General features: G+C 38.2%; 1 protein-coding gene across 2 annotated transcripts in view; it reads right to left on the bottom strand.

The window, feature by feature from the left end:
- LOC136833807 (serine/threonine-protein kinase SIK3-like) overlaps nt 1-22822 on the bottom strand; it is a 575016-nt gene that overhangs the window by 300004 nt on the left and 252190 nt on the right. For both annotated transcript variants that reach the window (XM_067096082.1, XM_067096081.1), the window contains exon 11: nt 13173-13368. In XM_067096082.1, the coding sequence (XP_066952183.1) occupies nt 13173-13368 (196 nt within the window). The remainder of the gene's footprint in view (nt 1-13172; nt 13369-22822) is intronic.

Genomic DNA, 22822 nt, shown 5'->3' with positions numbered 1-22822 from the left:
CCGTATGTACATGCAAGCATTAAAGGAGGTAAACGACGCAAATGTGAACTTACGTGACTTCTGAAAGGGTTACAACATTTACAATTGTGTAACGAACATTGATGCTGCATGGCATGAAGAAAGTGACATCAACATGAATGGAGCATGTAAGGCCTTATGCCCACAGTTTGTAAAGGACTTCAGAGGGTTTAATCAAGAAAAGGGAGAAAAGGGAATCCTTAAGAGAAAAGTTACAGCTTGACTTAGGGGAAAAGGACTTTCAAGAGCTGTCTGACAGTCATTCAGAGGAGCTGACAAATGAGGATTTAATGGAACTGGAATTAATGGAACTGGAAGAAATGCAAACAACAGAACACGAAAAAAAGGAAGAACTTATTCCCTTAAAAAAGTTTGAAACAAAATTGATGGCTGAGGGATTTTCTCTTCTAGAAAAAGTGTTGACTATTTTTGCGAATCAGGACCCCAATGTTGAGAGTTTCTCAAAAGTAGCAACAACAGTCAACAATGCTTTTCAAGATTATCATATCATATACAATGAAAAGAAAAGAATGCAAACTTCCATGTACATATTCTTTGAACAAGTGCCTTCAACCTCAAGAGCCTCCCCACCTCCAATGACTGCTTCCTCCCCAAATGAAGAGGAAAGTGATGAAGAAATCCTTGCCAAAGAAATCCTTCCCGAAGAAATTGAAGAAAACAAAGAAGATGCTGACGACCTGCCACCCCTTTATTAATTCCACACCACCCTCCCCCTCCCATCATTCATCACGAGAAAACTACGACACCAGTTCAAAAGTAAGAAAACTGTATAAGTACTTTACTGTACTGTATTGTTATAATTTGTTTAATGTTAGGTTTTATACATCATTTGTAAGGCAGGTGGCTCGTTCAGTCTCATTTTTATGTATATAGCTCAGAAAACTAGCAATATGTTTATATATTTCTTCATTTATCTCACGTTTTGCACAAGATAGGAAAGTTTTGGTCATACCATAGGATTCGGTATTAATTGTACAACTAAATATGATTTCCTGAAATCAATAAGAGAAAACACAAAGGAATTACAACAAGTAAAAGTGGAGAGAAGCATTTAATTCTTTATACCCGCTTTTACTTATCATTGGATTTCGCATCATTCATGCGATCAAGATAAAATAAAACTTGTTTTCATTCAATAAATTCACCCTGAATGCTCTGGGTGCTTTCAGATTTTAAGAGAAAATGGAGAATATGTCTTATTATGTTGCATCCATTCTTGATGCAGTTTGCCAATAGATGGTGATGACAATCTGCATGATACTGCGTTGGTCCTCTCAGCCGTTGACAATTGCCAATTAGCGATATGAGAAGTTTGCAGTTTCAGCAATATTTGCTGTATTATTGTCATTACATTTTCTGTAAATAAATGCATAGAATTCCCATTATGACTGTCGAATATTTTCACTCCAGTATTATACTGTATATATCTGTATGTCTGGACATACCTGATACGAAAAAAAATAATCAGATGGATGCATCTGAATGTGCTGGCTTCAATTTAGACATTGCCAACAGATTTTATGGTAAGAAATAAAAAATGTACTTTCATTCACTGAATGAACATATGAAAAATAAGCTTTTGATGTTATTGACCAGAGAAATGAGCGGCCATAATAATGAACTCATCATTATGTAGGCCTGTTATTTATCTTGTAGTCTACAGTATGTATGCAAATTTCTAGACTAAATTGAACCCAACACATCCAGATGCATCCATCTGATTATTTTTCTTTCGTATCAGATAGGTCCAGACATACAGATATATACAGTACAATACTGGAGTGAAAATGTTCGACAGTCATAATGGGAATTCTATGCATTTATTTGCAGAAAATGTAATGATAATAATACAGCAAATATTGCCGAAACTGCAAACTTCTCATATCGCTAATTGGCAACTGTCATTGGCTGAGAGGACCAACGCAGTATCATGCAGATCATCATCACCGTCTCTTGGTAAACTGCGTCAAGAACGGATAAAGAATTAAATGCGTCTCTCCACTTTTTCTTGTTGTAATTCCTTTGTGTTTTCTTTTATTGATTTCAGGAAATCAAATTTAGTTGTACAATTAATATCAAATCCTATGGTATGACCAAAACTTTCCTATCTTGTGCAAAACATGAGATAAATGAAGAAATATATATACATATTGCTAGTTTTCTGGGCTACATACATAAAAATGAGACTGAGTGAGTCGCCTGCCTCCTGGTACCAGCCAATCAGAGGCCGTCAAACAAACGTCTTGTAGGCCCAAGAATCTACTTTAAGTGAATCAGCTATAGTATTGGGTTTTAGTACAAAAAATGTTATTTTCATAATAAAATTAAGTTTCATATATATATTTACCAAGTACGTAATTACATAGCTATAGTTTCTACTCGTGCAGCAGCCTTAATTTAAAAACTCGTGGTAGTGCTTCTATTGTTTTGTGTTGGTGACTACCCCGTCCACTATCGGGGAACAATAGGAACAACAAAGTGGAAGAGCTCAATTCGTTTGTGCCCTTATATCCATGAGAGGGGAAGGAGGGAGGGCTCCAATCCATAATTACTTGATAAGTATACATGAAACTTAATTTTATTGTGAAAATAACATTTTCATACAAGCAACTTACCAAGTAATTATGGTAACCAATTAGTTCTTAGCCACGTAAAATAAGTCTAATCCTTCGGGCCAGCCCTAGGAGAGCCGTTAATCAGCTCAGTGGTCTGGTTAAACTAAGGTATACTTAACTTACAGCTGAATCCCACATTGACAGGAGGTGGGATGCAAGGACATATTCTACTCCAAAACATTAAGTTATGGCAATGAATTTGAAATAGAAAATTTGCTAGCATTGATACAATGCTTGTTGTTTCCTTACTTGGTAAGAGAGCTACTGCAGGTAAATACCGCCTCTGGTCGGTGCTCATCTTAACCTGTAGTAGTGTGGTGGTACAGCCGTGAGGTGCCTCTACTTTGGGTGGGAGCTTTGCAGCAAAGGAAAAGTTCGATGGCTAGCAAAGCTTAAAAACAGATGCCCTTGCCCTGGGCGCAGCACTAAAACACAATAACCAGACAACACTGTCACCTACACTGAAATAAAAAAAAACCACCACCCATCCACTAAAATCTGGTGTGCACTCCAGGTACATAGTACCATCAGGCTCCCCAAAGACTCGACACCCTACATCATGGTGATGAGACAGAGGATAAAAGGAAAGCTTCCTATGCTGCTTTTCCCAATACCATGCCAGCCACTGATAAAGGTCCCAGGGTACTGCAGTTTTCGAATACTGTTTCTTACTTCCAGTAAGTCGACTGTAAAATTGAAGAGTGTGACATATTTTGCCTGAAAGCAAACAAGGTAGTGACCACTCTGATATTGTGGGCTTTCACCTTAAAGGAGGGCAAGATGTCCTCTTGGATCTGAGAATGTGCCTTGGTAATTAAGTTCCTTAAGAAGAACGATAATGCCTTCTTGGAAAGGGGTCAGAAAGGATAATTAACAGAGCACCAGAGATTACTGGATGGTCATCTCGGTCTTGTCCAGGTAATACCTTAAGGCCCTAACAAGGCAAAGGACCCTTTCCTCCTCCTCCAGGCCAAGGATATCCATCAGATTCTTAATAGTGTAACGAGTGAGGCCAGGGCTTGGACGGTACTTTGTTCTTGGCTAGGATACCGAGAGTAAAAGAGTAGACTGCGTCTCCTTGAGCGAATCCTGTCCTCTTGTTGATGGCCTGAAGTTCACTGACACGTTTGGCAGTAGCCAAAGTGACCAGAAATAGTCTTTCAAGTCAGGTTCCTGAGAAATGCGGAACAAAGGGGCTCAAAAGAGGGGCCCGTTAACCACTTGAGAACCACGTCCACATTCCAAAAGACAGAGTCGACCTTCATCTGCTGAGAAGTGTCGAAAGACTTGATGAGGTCGCTAAGATCTCGGTTGGATGACAGATCTAGACCTTTATGCTTAAAAACGGAACTCTATACCCCCTAATAGTGGACAATGACAGCCCCCTAGAGGTCCTCAGATGGAGTCACAGATGTCTTAGAAGATGAGATGTTATGTCTGCTACACCATCCGCGGAAGACTGCCCACTTGGTTTGATAGACTTTGCAAGAAGACTGACATCCACATCTCGCAATAGCCTCTGCAGCTGATATTGAAAATCCCTTCGCTCTGACGAGTCTCTGGACAGTCTGAGGCCTGTCAGAGCAAGAGCAGCTAGTCCTTGGTGAAATCTGAAACGAGGCTGTCTAAGTAGACATGGTCTTTGTGGAAGGAGCCTTGGGAAGTCCACTAATAGTCTTAGAAGGTCTGGGAACCACTCTTTCAGAGACCAGAATGGAGCTACCAGGGTCACTGTCACATTGTGAGGTGACCGAAATTTGTTGAGCACTTCCCTCATCATACTGAACTGCAGGAATGTGTAGAGGTCTAAGTCTAACCAATTCTGAGGCATGGCGTCTGCCGCCAATGCCAGAGGGTCCGGGGCTGGAGAACAGAAGAGAGGAAGGCGATGATTCCTTGAGCTGGCGAACAGGTCCAAGGTTGGTCTGCCCCATAGTTCCCAGAGGTCAATGCAGACCAGGGGGTCCCGTTTGCGACATCTCAGTTTGTCCCCCAAAACATTCATTTTGCCTTGAATGAATTAAATAAGATTCAATCGGTTCTGGTCCGTCCAGAGGAGGAGGTCCTTTGCTGCTTCGCAGAGGGAGAAGGAGTGAGTCCCGCCTTGTTTCCTGATGTAGGAAAGAGCAGTGGAGTTGTCCGAATGGACCACTACTGTTTTGTCGACAATCGTATCTGAGAAGGCTTGGAGGCCTAAATGAATGGCTTTCAATTCCTTTACTTTGATGTGAAGGTTCTTCTGTTCTGGGGACTAAGTCCAGGAAACTTCCATGCTCCCCAGAAGGGCTCTCGAACCTAGATCCAAGGTGTCCGAGTAAAAGTCTTGATCAGGGCTCAAAGGAAGCACAGATTTTCCTCCTGAAAGTCTTCCATCGGACATCCACCATGGCAGGTCCGACTTGATTTCTGTCGTGATGGGGAACACAAAGGAGTCTGGCTGTGTTCTCCTGTTCCAGCTGGCTTTCAAGAAGAACTGCAGGACTCTCTTATGGAGTCTGTCCAACTTGACAAACTGTTCGATGGAGGTAAGAGTTCCTAAAAAACTCATCCATCAATTGGCCGAGCAAGACGGAAGAGAGAGAAAGCTGTGGACTGTCCGAAGGCAGGAGTCGACTCTCTTCTTCTTCTTTGTCTTCAGCCTTTACCCATCTCTATATGGGGTTGCTGTTCCATGTAAGCCTTCTCCATCTTCTTCTATCTTGCATATCCTGTTCTCTTAACCCTTTTTCCTGCAAGTCATTTGCTACGTTATTTTTCCATCTGAATCTTGGCCTTCCCCTCTTCGCCCTCCTCTCAACCACCTCCATGTCCATGACCCTTCTACACAAATGATCCTCCTCTCTCTGCATGACATGACCATACCACTGCAATCTTCTTTGGCACTTCTACCACTCTGACTGTCCCTCTAATATAATCGTTTCTGATCCTATCCTTTCTCGTGACTCCACACATCCATCTCAACATCCTCATCTCTGCCACTTCCAACTTCCTTTCTTGAGGCTTCTTTATTGCCCACGTCTCAGACCCATACACCATTGCTGGTCTAACTACACTTTTATAAAACTTTCCTTTTACTCTTGCACTAATCCTCTTGTCGCACAATATTCCCGATGATCTCCTCCAATTCGTCCAAGCACACTGTATCCTGTGGTTTATTTCTAAGCCCATGCCATCATCATCCATCACACAGGACTCAAGATAATTGAAAGTGGTAACCTTCTTGATGTCGTCTAAACCTAATTTAACTGCACCCTGTTTTCCTTCCCCTCCCATCCACAGATATTCTGTCTTAGCTCTGCTTATCCTTAAACCTCGATCTTCAAGAACTTGTCTCCACAACTCCAGCTTTATCTCCACCCCTTCTCTAGTCAGGTCCACCAAAACAACATCATCAGCAAACATCACACCCCACGGGCCTTCTTCTCTGACATCTGATGTAATAACATCCATCACAAGGTCAAAGATGTACACTCGGCAAGGAAAGTGAGGATACAGTTTTTTTAAATCTTCGGACATTGTTGCTCAATAATGCGACATCTGGCAACTTTAGAAAGGGGAGGAGCTTCCGTCTTATTGTGTTTGTTTTTTGCTTGACCTCTTGTAACTTTCAATCATATTCTACGATTCTGAAATCATTGATACTTAAATGCAGTAGTAAGTTTTACAGTATTCGTTCAAGTTGTAATTTGCAGCGACAGTTCTGAGGAAAATAAACATTTTTCGACGTAACTTACCAAGCAACCTTACACAAATGAATTTATGACACCACATTGAACGGAATGCTTGCATAATCGGAAACGCGATCTTCCATAATGAAATCGAGAGTTAAATTTGAGCAATGTCTGATGAAAAGGAACGAATGCATTGTTATGATGAGAGAGAGAGAGAGAGAGAGAGAGAGAGAGAGAGAGAGAGAGAGAGAGAGAGAGAGAGTGTGTCTGCTGTTGTGTAAGCCCTAGGCCTATAGTACTGTAGAGCTAATTTCATTTTTTTTTTCTTTTAGAGACTCGATACTGTATTTGTAAAGTATGTTTTGGCAATAGAGAGAGAGAGAGAGAGAGAGAGAGAGAGCTGAGAGAGAGAGAGAGAGAGAGAGAGAGCCTATCGGTAGAGCTACTCATTTCAGATTGAGCTACACTATGTTGGAGTTTTAGCAAGCAAGAGAGAGAGAGAGAGAGAGAGAGAGAGAGAGAGAGAGAGAGAGAGAGAGAGAGAGAGAGAGAGAGAGAGAGAGATTATGGCAACGTCAAGAAACATCCAGTTACTTGTGTTTTCCCCTGAAGCTCCTGCGCTGCCCTTCACATCATAGAGAACGCTCTTATGGATGTAAATAGATTTGGTCAACCTACCTAGGTGTCACAACATTTACTGCCATTAATTCCAGCTGACTTTTAACACCGTGAAATACAAACATGAATGTATAAAAATTAAAGAAATTAGCATTACCTCGTATGATGACGCAATAATAAGCCGGTTCATAACGGAAAACGAGTAAATATTGCCGTTCTGATGAATAGTACTACACTGAGATATCCACATACTATCTTTTAGATCTCTATGAACGAAGTCATCTGAGAAATTCTGATTACTTCGTACATGCATGGTGTTTTTAAGTATCTGAACATTTTTGTTTTGCAGATTTAATATATATGATATAATTTGCATTGTATTTTCATATACTAGAGTAAATTTACCGAGATTATGTGTTTTCTGTAAGAAAAAAATTGAAATTCGATGAACGAAATCTAATGAAAACTGTATCTTCACTTTTCTTGCCGAGTGTACAGTAGGGACTGAGAGTTGAACCTTGATGTAAACCAACTCTTACACTAAACTTTTCTGTTCCCACAGTGATCCTTACCTGAGTGGTAACCTCTGCCTACGTATCCTGGACAAAATACTTTAACATACTTTTCTGAAACACCCTTCTCTCTCATACATCTCCACACTTCCTGCCTAGGTACCCGATCATATGCCTTCTCCAGATCAATAAATACTAGATGTAGCCCTTGCCGTCTTTCTGCATGTTTTCCATTGCTTGCCTTAGTGCAAAAATCACATCTACTGTACCCTTTCCCAGCATAAACCCAAATTGTTCTTCACTTATTGTTTCATTCCTTATTCTTTTCTCTATAATTCGTTCATATATCTTCAAAGTATGAGATATCAATTTTATCCCTATGTAATTTGTGCAGTCTTGTATATCCCCCTTTCCCTTAGATATTGGGACCATAATACTATTTCTCCAGCTGTCCGGCATTTTTTCTTGGCGGTAGACCTTTGAAATGAGGTCCCAGAGTACAGTATATCAGTTCCTCCTCCCAACTGGTATACCACCAGGTCCAACAGCCTTCCCATTTTTCATTTTGTTAAGTGCTCTCTTCATTTCTTCTCTGGTGATGCCTGTTACTGCTCTTACTTGTGGGTTTCTCTCTTCTCTTATTCTTCTGGGGTTCTCTTCGTTTAATAGCTTCTCAAAATGTTCCTTCCATCTTGCTCTTGTACATTCTTCCCTTGACAAAACTCTTCCATTTCGGTCCTTGATCTGTTTGATGTGCGTCAGATCTTTAGTTGCTCTATCTCTTATTTTTGCTATCTTGTAGATCATCGTCTGACCTTCTGATGTTTCTACTTTCTCATACATCTCATTTATTCCTCCTGCTTTTGCCCTTGCCACAGCCCTTTTTGCTTCTTTATTTGCAATTTTCCAGGCCACTTCATTTTCTACAGATTCATCCCCTTCATACATTATCCTTGTTTCTCATTTCCTTTTTACCTTATCTTGAGTATCTTGGTTCCACCACCAGCTCTCCTTATCATTAGATGATCCTCTACCCGATGTTTTCCCTAATAGCTCCTCTGCTGTTCTCAGTATCTTTGTGCTATTTTCTACCCACCAGATGTTCACATCATCCACTAATCTAATGCTGTGCAGGTCTTTTCTTTAAAACTTTGTCTCATCTCTTGGTCTTTTAGCCTCCACCACTTTATCTCAGGCTGCACCACAGTTTTCCCCTGTACTACGCGCCATATAAAAAAATCAGACACAACTAACCTATGTTGTGGGCTAACCGTTTCTCCATTTATGACCGTACAGTTCTTTACCTCCACCAGATGGTTTCTTCTACACAATTTTTGCTTGTAAAAAAGGCATTGTTTATGGTAGGAGTCGACTCTCTTGGGGGATGGAAAAACCCAAAAACTCTGAGAGTTGATCCTCATCCCTAAATAAATAATCTCCTGAGTCAGTATCAGCTGCAACTTCTGCAGATTGATCAGAACTCCTAGTTCTTGAGCAACGAGAAGGGTCTTCCATAGGTCCTTCATGCACTTCTCCTTCAAGGGTGATGGGAGAAGCCAGTCGTCCAGGTAAAGGCATATGTTGATGCCAAGAAGATAGAGCTATTTCTTGAGAGGGGCGAGAACCCGTGTAATAACTTGAGGAGCTGTAGAGAGGCTGAAGCACAGAGCCCGAAATTGAAAAACTCTGTCTTCGAAGACAAACCTGATGCACTGTAATTCCTGGAGTCTGGATGGATAGGGACATGGAATTATGCATCCTGCATGTCGAGGGTAATCATCCAATCACCCCGGTGAATGGACAATAGTACCGACTGGTTTGTCTCCATCTTGAACTTCGTTTTCTGGACAAAGAAGTTCAGAGCGCTGACATCGAGGACAGGTCTCCAACTCCCGGAAGAATTGGAGACTACAAATAGTCAACGTAAAAGCCTTCCATGATGAAATCTACTTCCTCTACAGCTCTCTTCCGGAGGAGGGATGAGACTTCCTGTGAAAGGGCCGAATAGCTCTTGGAACCTTTCGAGTAGGCCGTCAATATGATTGGAGTTTTGGTAGAATGAAAAAGTTGGCTTGTATGAATTAATACTTGATTTTACTTTTTTTTACTGTGTTTTTGAATGTTTGTTAGTATATGATGGTTTGATTAATCTTTATTTTTCTTTTTTACCTGCAGTTTGCTTGGGTGGGTTAGCGTAGAGTAAGGAGCTCTCATTCACCTTATCTGACAAGAAGAAAGAAATCAAAGAAAGAAAATCAGAAGAGTAGTTAAAAATAAACAAAGGGATAAAACAAAGAAGTGATAAGGAGCATAGGGAGGAACCACAAAGCTGCCACATGGCAGAGACAAAAACACTTGGTCAGGCCACCCTTCTCCCTGTTCCTCCATATATGACACTAAATCCCAAAGGTGCTGATCTTGACACACCTGCAGTAAATAAAGTTCGACAGCACTTGGAAAGGAACAAAACTAGGTGTTGATCTCTCCAGTAGGAAGAAGGATAACGATGAAACCGTAAACTGGCTGGTGTTGAGGAAGCTAACTCCCAATCTGAAGGCAAAGTCTCAGAGACCATAGTTGGGGGAACACTATAGTATTAAGATTTATTGACAGCAAGGCTTAATTAGGTTAAGGTTCTTTGGATAGCTGTGGGAGGAGTGTAGATTAAGGCTGAGGATTTAGATTAGGGTTCTTAATTCGGCTAAGTGTGAGGACAATCGTTTGCCGATTGTTCCCTTGGTGGGTTGTTGCCTCCTTTCCTGCAAGTTGTTTTTTCTCTGAATGGAATGGACTTTGCAGTGTCAGTTTTCCAGGGCAAGGATAGGTTTTTCGATGGCTCAACCATTTTTGGTAATCTGTGTCAACCATTGTTGGTAATCTGTGTGAGGATTCGTTCCTTCGGCAGCAAACGGCTGTCTTGACGACTCAATCAAGGCTATCTGCTTTACGGATGGGTTCCTGTTCCACAGCCAGTGGTTGTCTCGATGCCTCGACCGTGTTCGTCCGGTTGTCTGCATCCTCGTTGACAGTGGTGACCGTCTCAACTACTCTTGGAGTTTGTCTATTTTTGTGGTGTGCTATTTGAGTGGCATTTATTTTACTGTTCTTGTTGTTGTATTTATTGTGCTGCTTGATTTTGTATTTATGCTGTAATATTTATTTTGCTGATCATGTATTATTTATTATGCTGACTTTTTTTTTATTTTATGCCGCTAGTGTGTTATTTATGGTATTATGCTGTCTGTGAATTGTTTATTGATTACTGAAGATTTGATTACATGTGAGTTTTATGTTGCTGCCTGTTATTTGTAATGTTTATTTAACTGGTCAAAATAATTGGTCATTTTAAGCGTTTCCTCTCCTGGACCTGACTCACTTGTATATAATGTAAATTAGTATGCACAATATAAATTAATCTTAAGGCTGTATTTTGTGGTTTTGTTCTGCTCCTTCTTTGCTTGTCACCTCTCATCAGTCATTCCAGCCCAATTTTTTTGTTTTTGTTTTTTTTTTTTAATCTGCTGGTCTCTGAAACAAAGGACTGTCTTTTCACTTTTGATAGTTGGGGAACTATAAGATTAAAACTAAGTAGAATAAGTTTTGATGAATTATAGTGTTAAGGTTAGGTTAAGTTTCCATTCTGTAGGTTAAGGTAATAAATAGGTTAAGGACAGTCAGAGTTTCATTTAATAACCTCCAAACCTGTTCCCATCATACTGCACCAATTGTGTACTAAAAGAAAAAGCCCCAACAGCATGGTGACTAACGGTAGATTCTCCCTGAAAAAGATGGAGTAGCCCTCTTTCAAGACCTCGATGATCCACTGCTCCACTCCTCTAACACTCCACCTCTCCCAAAAATGGAGAAGTTTGGCGCCTACTGGTGCACAAAGGACTGTCTTTTCACTTTTTGGAAGAAAGTTTGGTAGAGGCTCTTTTGATAGATCTGGCCAAAAACGTCCGTTGGAGCAGGACTTCAGTTTATACTTTGGTCTATTCCCATGAAAGGGCTGTTGTTGAAGTAGTGAGATTGACTTGGCGCTCGCAACCGAAGTGGGCTCTTTAGATCACTTAGAAGACTGCACCAGAAGGTCCTGTGTGAACTTCTTCTGGAGGTCTGTAGCTATTTCCTTGACCATGGTCCTGTAAAAACAGTGAAGAGGGTCCAAAGGAGAGAACAGCAAGGCTGACTTCAGCATAGAAGTTACTCCTTTGGTCATGGAGGAGCACCACAGTTCTCTCTTCTTGAGGACTCCCAGAGAAAAGAGCCGCAAGTTCCAGAGATCCGTCCCTGATGACTTTGTCCGCACATGGCAGTACACCAAGCCTGTCTGAAGCGAAGTCACTTGCCAAGTCTGTACAGTCCTCAGTCTTCTTGGTGAGGGCTCCGACTGTCCAGTTGAGAAAACTGAATACCTCATAAACCTTAAAAATATTCTTCATGAGGTGATCCAGTTCCACCAAAGAAAACATTATCTTCACCATCGAGAAAGGTGAGCATTGTGCCAAGTCGATGAGGCCAGAGAAGTCTCCCGGGAGGAGGCAGCAACTCCCAAAGAAGGAGCTTCCCCGGTGGCATATGACAGGTATCTCTTACGCATAAGCCTAAGGTGGAAGAGAGAAAGAGGCCTTCCCCTGCTCTCTCTTTGCTGAGAGCCAATCTCCAACTCCTTTAAGTGCATTTCTCAGCGAGGAGGAAAGAACCATCTTTGGAAGCTCAGCACTGACATCAGACTGGTTCCTCTTAAGGAAAGTTGCGGCAGGTGAGACTGGGGCAGCTGGCGCAAAAAACACTGGGAAGCTCACCAAGAAATATCTAAGAAGAGTTGCATAAGTAAGCTGAAGGGGTAAGCTCTTGGTCAAACTCCTCTTCTTCGGAAGAGACCAGAGACAGAGACAATCCCTTTGCTGACTTTGCCATAACAGGAGCTTTATGAGGTAAGCCCATAATATCGGCCAACTGTTGCTTGACGGGTGCCAAGGACGAATCCTCTACCACGGGCGCAGAAGAACTCAAAGCTGGAAGAGGAGGCGCTGGGTGTTTGTCAACTGGCACCATGAGCTCGGAAGCTAGCGCCTGGTCCGACATAATTAATCCAAAAAAGATTAGAAAAACCTAAGCTAAAGCTAACAAGCTTGAAGGCTGCACAAATGCAAGAGTACTTCACCGAATCCTGGAGAACTGGACCAAAAAACTGATGAAATAAAGCAAAATAAGCTGCTGCGTACATCCAGTGTTGCGACGGAGGCCAGCAAATACAAACTGAGCTCTTCTGCTTTGTTGTTCCTATTGTTCCCTGATAGTGGATGGGGCTAGTCACATACACAAAACAATAGAAGTGTTACCACAAGTTTTTAAATTTAGGCTGCTGCACGAGTGGAAACCATAGCTTTGTAATTACTTGGTAAGTTACTTATAAGAAAAACATAAATAGTACTGTATGTATTGACTTTGTGTATACTAAGTCAAACTTACAAACAAAATGAACTTACGAACAGGCAATCGGACCGTAACTCATTCGTAAGTAGAGGAGCGTCTGTAATTAACTGATAAATTGTATCTTTACTAGAATTGAAATTACCCATAATAATTACTTGTTTGTTCATCAACTCACCTTCCACTCATTTGCCAAAAGAATACAGCTACTGTAGTGTATATACTCATGGTCAAAATGTTTTCTAAATAGTGAAAAATTAACAACCAGAAAAATTACTTACCAGTGCCCATAAATGGTGGTGGTTTTAGCAGATGCTGATCTTTGATGGTGAAATTCTGGGGTGGCTGGTTCTGAACAAGTGGTAAATTCTGAGGCAGATTTGTTTGAGGGAGGATATGCATTGGGGGATTTTGATGTATTCCCATGGCTCCCTGACCTATAAACTGTAGATGCCCCCTGATTGTAGCCTCCCGAACCTAAGAAAAGATAATAACACAGTAAGACCTAAACAACGCACCCCTTTCAAACTATTTTTCATAAACTTGGCTTACTCACTGAACTAAAGCCAAGGCATCTTTTACTCTTTACAAAAACTTGAATTAACCAACTACCTTGATCACTACAAACTTATTTCAAATTATTTTTTATTTTCAGTTATCTCCTCAAACTGAAGAGAGATTGAAGGAGTAAGCACTGCAGTAACTAGTGTTACAGATTTTAAAGAGGTATTCAACACACTTCATATTATTACACTGAACTAAAATGCTTTGTAAAAGAATGATTACACTGAACTAAAATGCTTTCTAAAAGAAAAAAATGACAAAAGACAGCCAAACAGAAGAATGCAATGAGGAATGTTCTGAAGGGTCTGACTGTTGGAAATATGTACTGTAATTTAAAAAAGATCCTATTGTTTTCTAGATAGTAACAAAAAATCCTTCTGTTTGCTAAAACATGTTTTTGTTTTACCACAAACCAATTGCAGTAAAGTTCATTTATAACGTACAGGCTTGTTTTAAATTAATATGCTGTCATTTTCATTTAACCCTTAACGCCAAGCCCTATTTACAAAAATTCAGGCTTATAACAGAATGATTAAGAGTTCAGCTCATTTTTTTATCATTGTGTTTAGTATCCCATCAGGTCCCAATTCAAATAAATGAACTTAAAGTTGTAGGTATGTAATGAATTATTTATTACAAAATCAGGCATATAACAAACTATTTTGTATGTCCTGGTGACAGTTTTTTATTTGTAAAAATACCTCGAATTTTTCTGTTTATTGTACTGATAAGAGCTACAACCATGCGATAATTTTATTGTTAATCAATATAACAACTGCTACACCAGTGAAGTTTTTTTCAGAAACTCACCATAAAGAAGAACATGTCAAAATATCATATTACTAGAATGTAAAAGTTTTAGCTTATAATCACTCCAACGGAAACTTGCAACAAAGAAAGACGTCCCAACCACATGTACAAATCTGTCTGACATGGAGACATTTTTTCAGAAATACATAACTTCCTCCTTAGTAGAGAAGTCCGTAACAGACTTTTTACAGTGAAAACTGTTTTTATAATTGCTTAGTGCTTGTTATTTTATGTAATGCATAATAAAAATGTTTTAAATTAATATGCTGTAATTTTCTCATTTAAAGGTTTTGAATAAATAAAAGACTTCAAACATAACTTTAATTTTGTTTTAAACATCAAACATAAAAATACAATCCAGTTCTTAAACTAACAATTACTTTTATTGAAATGTATTAGAAATCTTGATACACTTAGGAGGATCAATATTTTACTGTCTGGATTTCATTCTGTATCAAAACAAGGGAGGTAATCCACTCATTTTAAGTATCTCCTTTCATAACGAATGATGCCTATAAAGATTTGAAGATGACAGTCCCCTGGAATTCACTATAAACGAACTTTACTGTACTAATAAATGAACAATTTTATTTTGGTGGGATGGAATAATTTTCAAAAATTAAAGAATACCTAACTCTGATTTGTTAACACCTCTTTAGGAAAAGGCTAGAGCCACAAATAAAAATTGTGCCCTTGTTCAGGAAGAGCAACAGAAAACAGTGGCAACTGAATGATGGACATGGCTAAGGCTTCAACTCTGAATGCCTGGTGGATGATGACAGTTAAAACCCCATTGGTGATGGGAGTGTTCAATGGCCTTAGTCAGCCAGAAACTGGGCACTACAAGGAACTGGATATTCAGTAAGTCAAAACCCTCACTGGTTTCTACTAAATAAATGGAAAATCACAATTAGAAATGGCCTCCAGTGCTAGGCATATGAGGGCCCTAGGAATCACCAGTCTATAGATTCAAAGGATAAATTGAAAATAAGGTGCAAAAACCTTGAATGAAAACCAAGAGAGAAAGGAAAAAATTAATTCACAAGATACAGACTAAACATCTTGGTTGTTTAAGAATTACAGACTACAAGAATAAGAAAAGAAAGACTGTTGTTAATTATCATAACTGCTGTAAGACTTGGTTTGCAGTAAATTCTTGTTATTTTCTCATATGGGGAGTTAGGCCCTGTTCCTCTCTTAATTATGTTACTCATACTCTTTTTCTCATCTTCAAAGAGTGGACAGTGGTCTATCTGATGTTGGATGGCTATGTTCCTAGTCTGATTTTGTTGTTCTTTTTTGTGGCTTCTTGAAGAACATGTCCATTCTCTTTTTTATTATGTCCTGAATTAACTTGTCTTGGAAACCACTGTTGGTTCCCACCACATGGAGCAGAAATTAATATCCTTTAATGTAAACGTCGACCACTGAGTGCTGCATGCCCTTGGGCATTCCCTGGGCATTTTCACTAATGTTCTGGTCAATGAAACAATCAAAATAATATTGGACAGAGTTTACCTCTCAGATAAGGAACCAGTACCCCAACCAGAAACCCTCTTAAAAATCATGTTAGAAGCATATAACAAAGCAGCCCCATATACATTTCACAATGGTGACCTCGTCCACCAGAAAGACGGCATGGCTATTAAAGAGATTTTTAGGTGCCTATGTGAAATATGTACTGGAAACAATCTTTAAAGGCCACTACAAGCCCACATATGTCCAAGATACATCAGTGGTATATTTTTAGCCATAAGGAATAGAGAGTTGAAGTAAAGGATCCAGTAAATGCTCTCCAGAAAAATTCAGGCTGAACTTTACAACTGAATACAGTAAGAATGAGACTCAATCCTTCAAAGTTATCTTAGGTAAGCAGATGAATCACAGTTTTGAAACACATTTATTCCAATGCCTCAAGTCCCATGAGGGAATGCCTCATGGCATACCAGGGCTCAGTGGTAAATGCTTATGTTGTGTGATTCATAGACTGTCAATAATATCTACGAGTACTATGTAGTTTAGTGTTCTTCCACCAGGGCAGCACTGCAGAGCCTTACGGCCATCTTGAAAAACAAGGAACTACAAAAATTGAATAGGGCTTAGTGAGATTGCAAATTTTTTTGTGTGTGTATTCCTTATGTCAATAATGGTAAATGCACTGCAAATAATAACCATATGGGTATAAAAATTCTTCAGAAGCAGTGGTAAACAAACCATAATGGAATTCATTTACATTGACCATAATTCTTTGCCATATGTTTTGTTAGCAGCAGAAATGTAGTTTCTGTTAACATGTCTTAGATTTTAAATTTTAATATTGGAATATCACTAATATTTTATATGCCACATAATATGGAGCAAGAAAGATCTAACTTGTTATTAAAAATGCTTAGTAGTAAGTAGGCTATAGGCATTACACTAGTTGTGTCCACAAGTCCCACCTTTTAACCCTTAAACTCCGAGCCTCTATTTACAAAAATGTCTCCCGTATGCTGGCTGCGTTCAGGAGTTAGCGCCAAAGCGGAAAAAAAGTTTTTTCAAAAAATCACAGCACGCTTAGTTTTTAAGATTAAGAGTTCATTTTTGGCTCATTTTTTTTGTCACTGCCTGAAGTTTAGTATGCAATTTTCATCATATAATTTTATACAAATCGTGCTGTTAGCAAAACGGTTAAAGCTAATGGGTTATTTTGTTTTTCTTTGTATTGTACACTAATTTTGTATATAACAAATTGATGATTTTGGTATATAACAAATTGTAAAACAAATTGGTCAAAGCAACACAGAGAAAATATTATCACAAAATGATGCATGACTTCGTAACGCGGACGTAAAAAAATGTTTTTCAAAAATTCACCATAAATCGAAATATTGTGCTAGAGACTTCCCATTTGTTGAAAAATGAAGCTAATTGATTGAATATTACTAGACTGTAAGTTTTTAAGCTTACAATTGCAGTTTTCGACCATTTCGGTCGAGTTAAAGTTGACCGAAAGTAGAATTTTTTCTATTTATCGTGATTTACATGAAAATATTTCAAAACTGATAAAAGCTACAACAATGAGTTATTTTCTGTTGTATTGTACATGAAACTTCGCACATTTTCACATAAAAACTTTATGTAACGACTAATATAAAACAGTGCAAACATTACAACAACGTGTGAAAGAATTTCTGAGATGTTGGCAGAGTTACGCAGCGGGACGTAAGGAAAATGTTTTTCAAAAATTCACCATAAATCAAAACATTGTGCTAGAGACTTCCAATTTATTGCAAAATGAAGGTAAATGATTGAATATTACTAGAATGTAAGAGTTTTAGCTTACAATTGCATTTTTTTACCATTTCAGTAGAGTTAAAATTGACCGAAGGTTGAAATTTTGGCAGTTATCGTGATTTATGTGAAAATATTTCAAAACTGATAAAAGCTACAACCATGAGCTATTTTCTGTTGTATTCTACATGAAATTGCACACATTTTCATATATAAAAGTTTATATAACGACTAATGTAAAACGATGCAAACATTACGACAAGGTGTGAAAGAATTTCTGAGATGTTCAGCCGAGTTACAGCGGCGCAGGCGTAAGGAAAAAGTTTTTTTCAGAAATTCACCATAAATCGAAACATTGTGCTAGAGACTTCCAGTTTGTTGCAAAATGAAGGTACATGATTGAATATTACTAGAATGTAAGAGTTTTAGCTTATAATTGCGTTTTTACCATTTCGGTCGAGTTAAAGTTGACTGAAGGTTGAAATTTTGGCAGTTATCGTGATTTATATGAAAATATTTCAAAACTGATAAAAGCTACAACCATGAGTTATTTTCTGTTGTATTCTACATGAAACTGCACACATTTCCATATATAAAACTTTATGTAACGACTAATATAAAACAGTGCAAACATTACGACAACGTGACAAAAAGAATTTCTGGCGGACGTAAGGAAAAAGGTTTTTTCAAAATTCATCATAAATCGAAATATTGTGCTAGAGACTTCCAATTTGTTGCAAAATGAAGGTAAATAATTGAATATTACTAGAATGTAAGAGTTTTAGCTTACAATTGCGTTTTTTTACCATTTCGGTCGAGTCAAAGTTGACCGAAGGTTGAAATTTTGGCAGTTATCGTGGTTTATATGAAAATATTTCCTAACTGATAAAAGCTACAACCATGGATTGTATGTTGCTGTATTTTACATGAAATTGCGCACATTTTCATATATAAAACTTTATGTAACGGCTAATATAAAACAGTGCAAAACTTATGACAAAATGACGAAAGAATTTCTGAAATTTTCGGCTGAGTTACCACGTGGGCGTAAGGAAAAAGTTTTTTTCAAAAATTCACCATAAATCAAAATACTGTGCTAGAGACTTCCAATTTGTTGCAAAATGAAGGTAAATGATTGAATATTACTAGAATGTAAGAGTTTTAGCTTACAATTGCGTTTTTCGACCATTTCGGTCGAGTCAAAGTTGACCGAAGGTTGAAATTTTTTGTAGTCGACGTACGGTACGTCCACTTGGCACCCAACAGACAATTTTAGTCGACGCATGATACGTCCAGTCGGCGTTTAAGGGTTAAACATGTTAGTGTAATGCACGAAGACACCTGATGCATTTTGTCAGTCATTAAGAATTATCCACAGTATGTAGGCTTGTAGTATACACTCTATGCCATCATTTATTTTTGTCAATTTTAGACATGTAGAGGCAGTGTAAGAGTTGTTTAAGAAAAATGCATATCACCCAGTGTGGTTTCTCAACAAAATTCAGAAACATCACATCTCACTCGGTGAGAAAATTTCAGGATGACATAAACAAAACAGAAAAACCTTTATCATTCGATTCACAGTAAAAATACTACAGCTGTATTTTTGGTGTAACAAATCCTGGTTGAATTTACATTTTCATCACAAGGTGCTAGCAAGAAAATGAAACTTGGTAGCCTTAGCTAGACCTATGCTCTTAAATTATTCATTTAATAAGGTGCTATATCATTTAAACCTTTTTCTTCATTTAATAAGGTGCTATACCATTTATACCTTTTTCTAAGTACAACTTATTTTTGAATATACAAAAATAATTTCTGTATGATGAAAGTAATGGAGTCCTCATGCCAAGTAGAAAAGAGCCAATAAGGATGATAACAATAAGGAAAAGAATCCTGGACAAGCAAATGCTAGACATATGCTTATTGATTTGGCAAGTATCTTTTTATTGTTTTATCCTTCTCTTAAGAACAATTCCAAACAAGTCAAAATTATTTTCTCGTGGCAGTTCTTATCTAACAATTCTCAAGTATCATAACAAAGTCTTGGAACAGAGAGAAATGACTTTGCTAGCCTTTTCTGTCGTTGGTCTGTCTGTTTACAAGATACTTCCTAATATTTGACATATACAAAAACAATGCACAATTCTTTACTTCAACTACAATAGATATATTATACATTATTGATTAACTTTCCCTTTATGAAATACCGTATTCTTATAATAATTCAACAAGAAGGAAAAAAGCAATGTGCTGCCTTAGTGCTTTTCCCCTGCACTATAGGAATGTTTCACTGGATTGGGAGTTTCAATGTGGCCACTATGAGATCACGTGCTCGGCAGGGAGATCACCACTCCATGTTACTGACGCTCTTTGGAGTGAAAACTCATTGTTCCATGTACTGTAGTGGGAACCCACCTTGAAATTGAAAAGATAAAACAAATAAAACCCAGCAGCAGTTTCCAAGTAAGTTAATCCAGGACATAATCAAACAAAAAGAGACTGGACATGTTCTTCAACAAAACACCAAAAAGAACAAAATCAAACATAGCCATCAACCATCAGATAACCTTCACTCCATGATCTGACGAAGAGAAAAAGAAATCAGTGACATAATTAAAAGACAAATGAGGTCTAAATCTCCATGTGAAAAAATAACGAAGGTATACTCAAACCAAACCCTACAGCAGCTATGATAATGAAAAAGAAAAACAACACTGCTGGTCTTGAGAAAAGGAAGGTGGAACCAACACTGTCTATATATTTACATGCCAATCCCCCACCATGACATACATTGGTCACACTTCTGAAGCATTCAAGCGACATTTTAAGGTTCACCGAAACAACAAAGCAATCTACCAATGCTATGTCAACAAGCACAACCAAAAGCCATTTCTCAGAAATACTTGAAAACACTATAGTACTGCACCTTGAACAAAATTCCCACAGATGCATTATAGCAGCAGCTTTCAACATACTGCTACATAAACCGACATTAAGCAAACCATTGCGAGCCAAAAGTTCTGCATCATAGTGCAGAAAAATAAGAGACCCCTTCTTTTTCTCTCTCTCTCTTGCAAAAGAGACACAATCTGGTGTGTTTACTAACAGCCTACCATGGTTTTATCACTAGTAATGTATCTCTATATAGCAACTTTCTGATCAGTTGTTACCTTATTGTACTGTCATACACAAGATACAAAATCTGTATGTGAACTATTGGCCTAGGATGGGTGTTACACTTACAGTATCTACTTGCATAAATCAAATACAGTAGTCTATTACAGTCGTATTTAAGATAAAGGTAATGGTAATGAAACTGATATTTTATTTACTGAATCCATTCATACAGTATCATTAACATGTATCATTATCATAATATAAAAACTGATTAATAGCCATATGCGTATAAGTAGGCTAGCTAATGTTTACGTTCCCAAAATCACTGATTGAAGCCTAATACTGAAATAATTATGAGAATCATTTTTTTGTTGGTAAAAGAAATGGATTATTAGTGGAATTTTAAAAAAAATTTTTCCATGAAACTTATGTAAAACAGGTATAGTACAAGGGTAAACTAAAAGAGGTTTTGACTTAGGAAAAACCTATTTTTGGTAGTTGCTGTTGAGTCCTCAAGGAGTTACCTTCCATGGGTCTACCAGAGCTCCATGGTGACCAAACTAATATTAAAGAGTTCTCTTTTATTTGGTTTCTTGGACAAGTATTGTGTCGGAATGATAAGCACTATAACATGTGATGGAGTATGGAACAGACTCAGAGATAAAAGGGCACTTTCCCTTATCTTTAGCGAAGCTGTACCCAGTTGTTCCATTGTCAAAACCTGCTAAAAGAGGAAGTGATTATAGCGCAAGTGTAGTCTGCCATATTGTCGACAAACAGACCAGCACAGAGACCAAGAAGTTATATCTTCCTTTTGGTCAACACCAAACGGTTTAGTTTGTTACAATGCTCCAAAAATTTGGCTTTTTCTCCGATTTCATTTTGGAAACACCTAAAGAAGCAAGTTAAGTGCTTAATTTTAAATTCCAGTTGTTTAGTTTTAAACTTTTTGAACTGGTCATTAATGTGTGTGTGAAAGCTGAAAATGCGTCATTTCTTGCCAATTCATGGCCGGCGCTTTGTCATAATCACTGAGTGGTAGTTTAGAAAAGCGCAAATTGTTTTAAAGAATTTGCCATTCTAATCAGATGCTTTAACTAAGAGAAATGTACCAAAAATTATCATTAATATAGAAAATCCTTTCAGATTATACGATGCCTACAATAATTTAGGCAGTAGCCTACATCAGATGAAGCGATGCCTACAATAATTTAGGCAGTAGCCTACATCAGATGAAGCGATGCCTACAATAATTTAGGCAGTAGCCTACATCAGATGAAGCGATGCCTACAATAATTTAGGCAGTAGCCTACATCAGATGAAGCGAGGATAACAAACTAGATTAACAGTGGATGCTGTCTGTAGCCTACAACCTAGGATTACATATCCTTAAGTGCGAACTAAATAATCTGGATTAGGTAGTAACCTAAATTAAAGTAAGAAAGAAGACCCATCTCTGGAAGTAGCCTAGCCCAGACCAAGGGCCCTAGGATTAGATAATGGCAACAGTCTGGTCAAGATAAAATGGTAGCCTAACTATAAGGCTACATATTGGTAAAATTTTTTCTTTTATATAGCCTATACACTTAACCATGATCTAAATGTACCTTACATTAGGTTAAGTGGTAACCTTTTACGAAACACCCCATTATTGGACTAGGCATGAGCTTAGACCAAGTAACCTAGGACTAGATGAAATAGTAATCTGTGCTAGATGAGATGGTAGCCTAGCTTTAAGGCTACATACTAAGGTAATTGTGTTCTATGTAACCCATACCCTTAAGTGTGAATTAAATAACCTGGATTAGGCAGTAACCCAGATTACAGTAAGTAAGAAACTTTAAGTGATAGCCTAGCTAGGTTACAGATTAGTGAGATTGTTTTATATAGCCTGTACTGTACATTTAAGAGTGATCTACATAATCTGGATTAGGCAATACCCTATACTACTAGGCTAAGTGAGAACATTTTAAGAAATACCCTATTTCTGAGCTCGTCCCTGTGTCAGCCGGTGAAATTCCTATTAAGCACGAATTTCTAGGTATAGATATTGCTAAATATACCAGAGAAAAAAGCTATCAGGAAATGCTGGGGTTACTACCCCCAGATCGAACATCTATTATGAAATAGACGTCGGTATAGATAAGGGTGAGTGATTGTTGTC

This window comes from Macrobrachium rosenbergii, chromosome 52, assembly GCF_040412425.1.
Source record: "Macrobrachium rosenbergii isolate ZJJX-2024 chromosome 52, ASM4041242v1, whole genome shotgun sequence".
In the NCBI taxonomy this organism is placed as follows: domain Eukaryota; kingdom Metazoa; phylum Arthropoda; class Malacostraca; order Decapoda; family Palaemonidae; genus Macrobrachium; species Macrobrachium rosenbergii.
The sequence above is the reverse complement of the archived record's forward strand: the minus strand, read 5'-3'. Positions and strand labels throughout refer to the sequence as shown.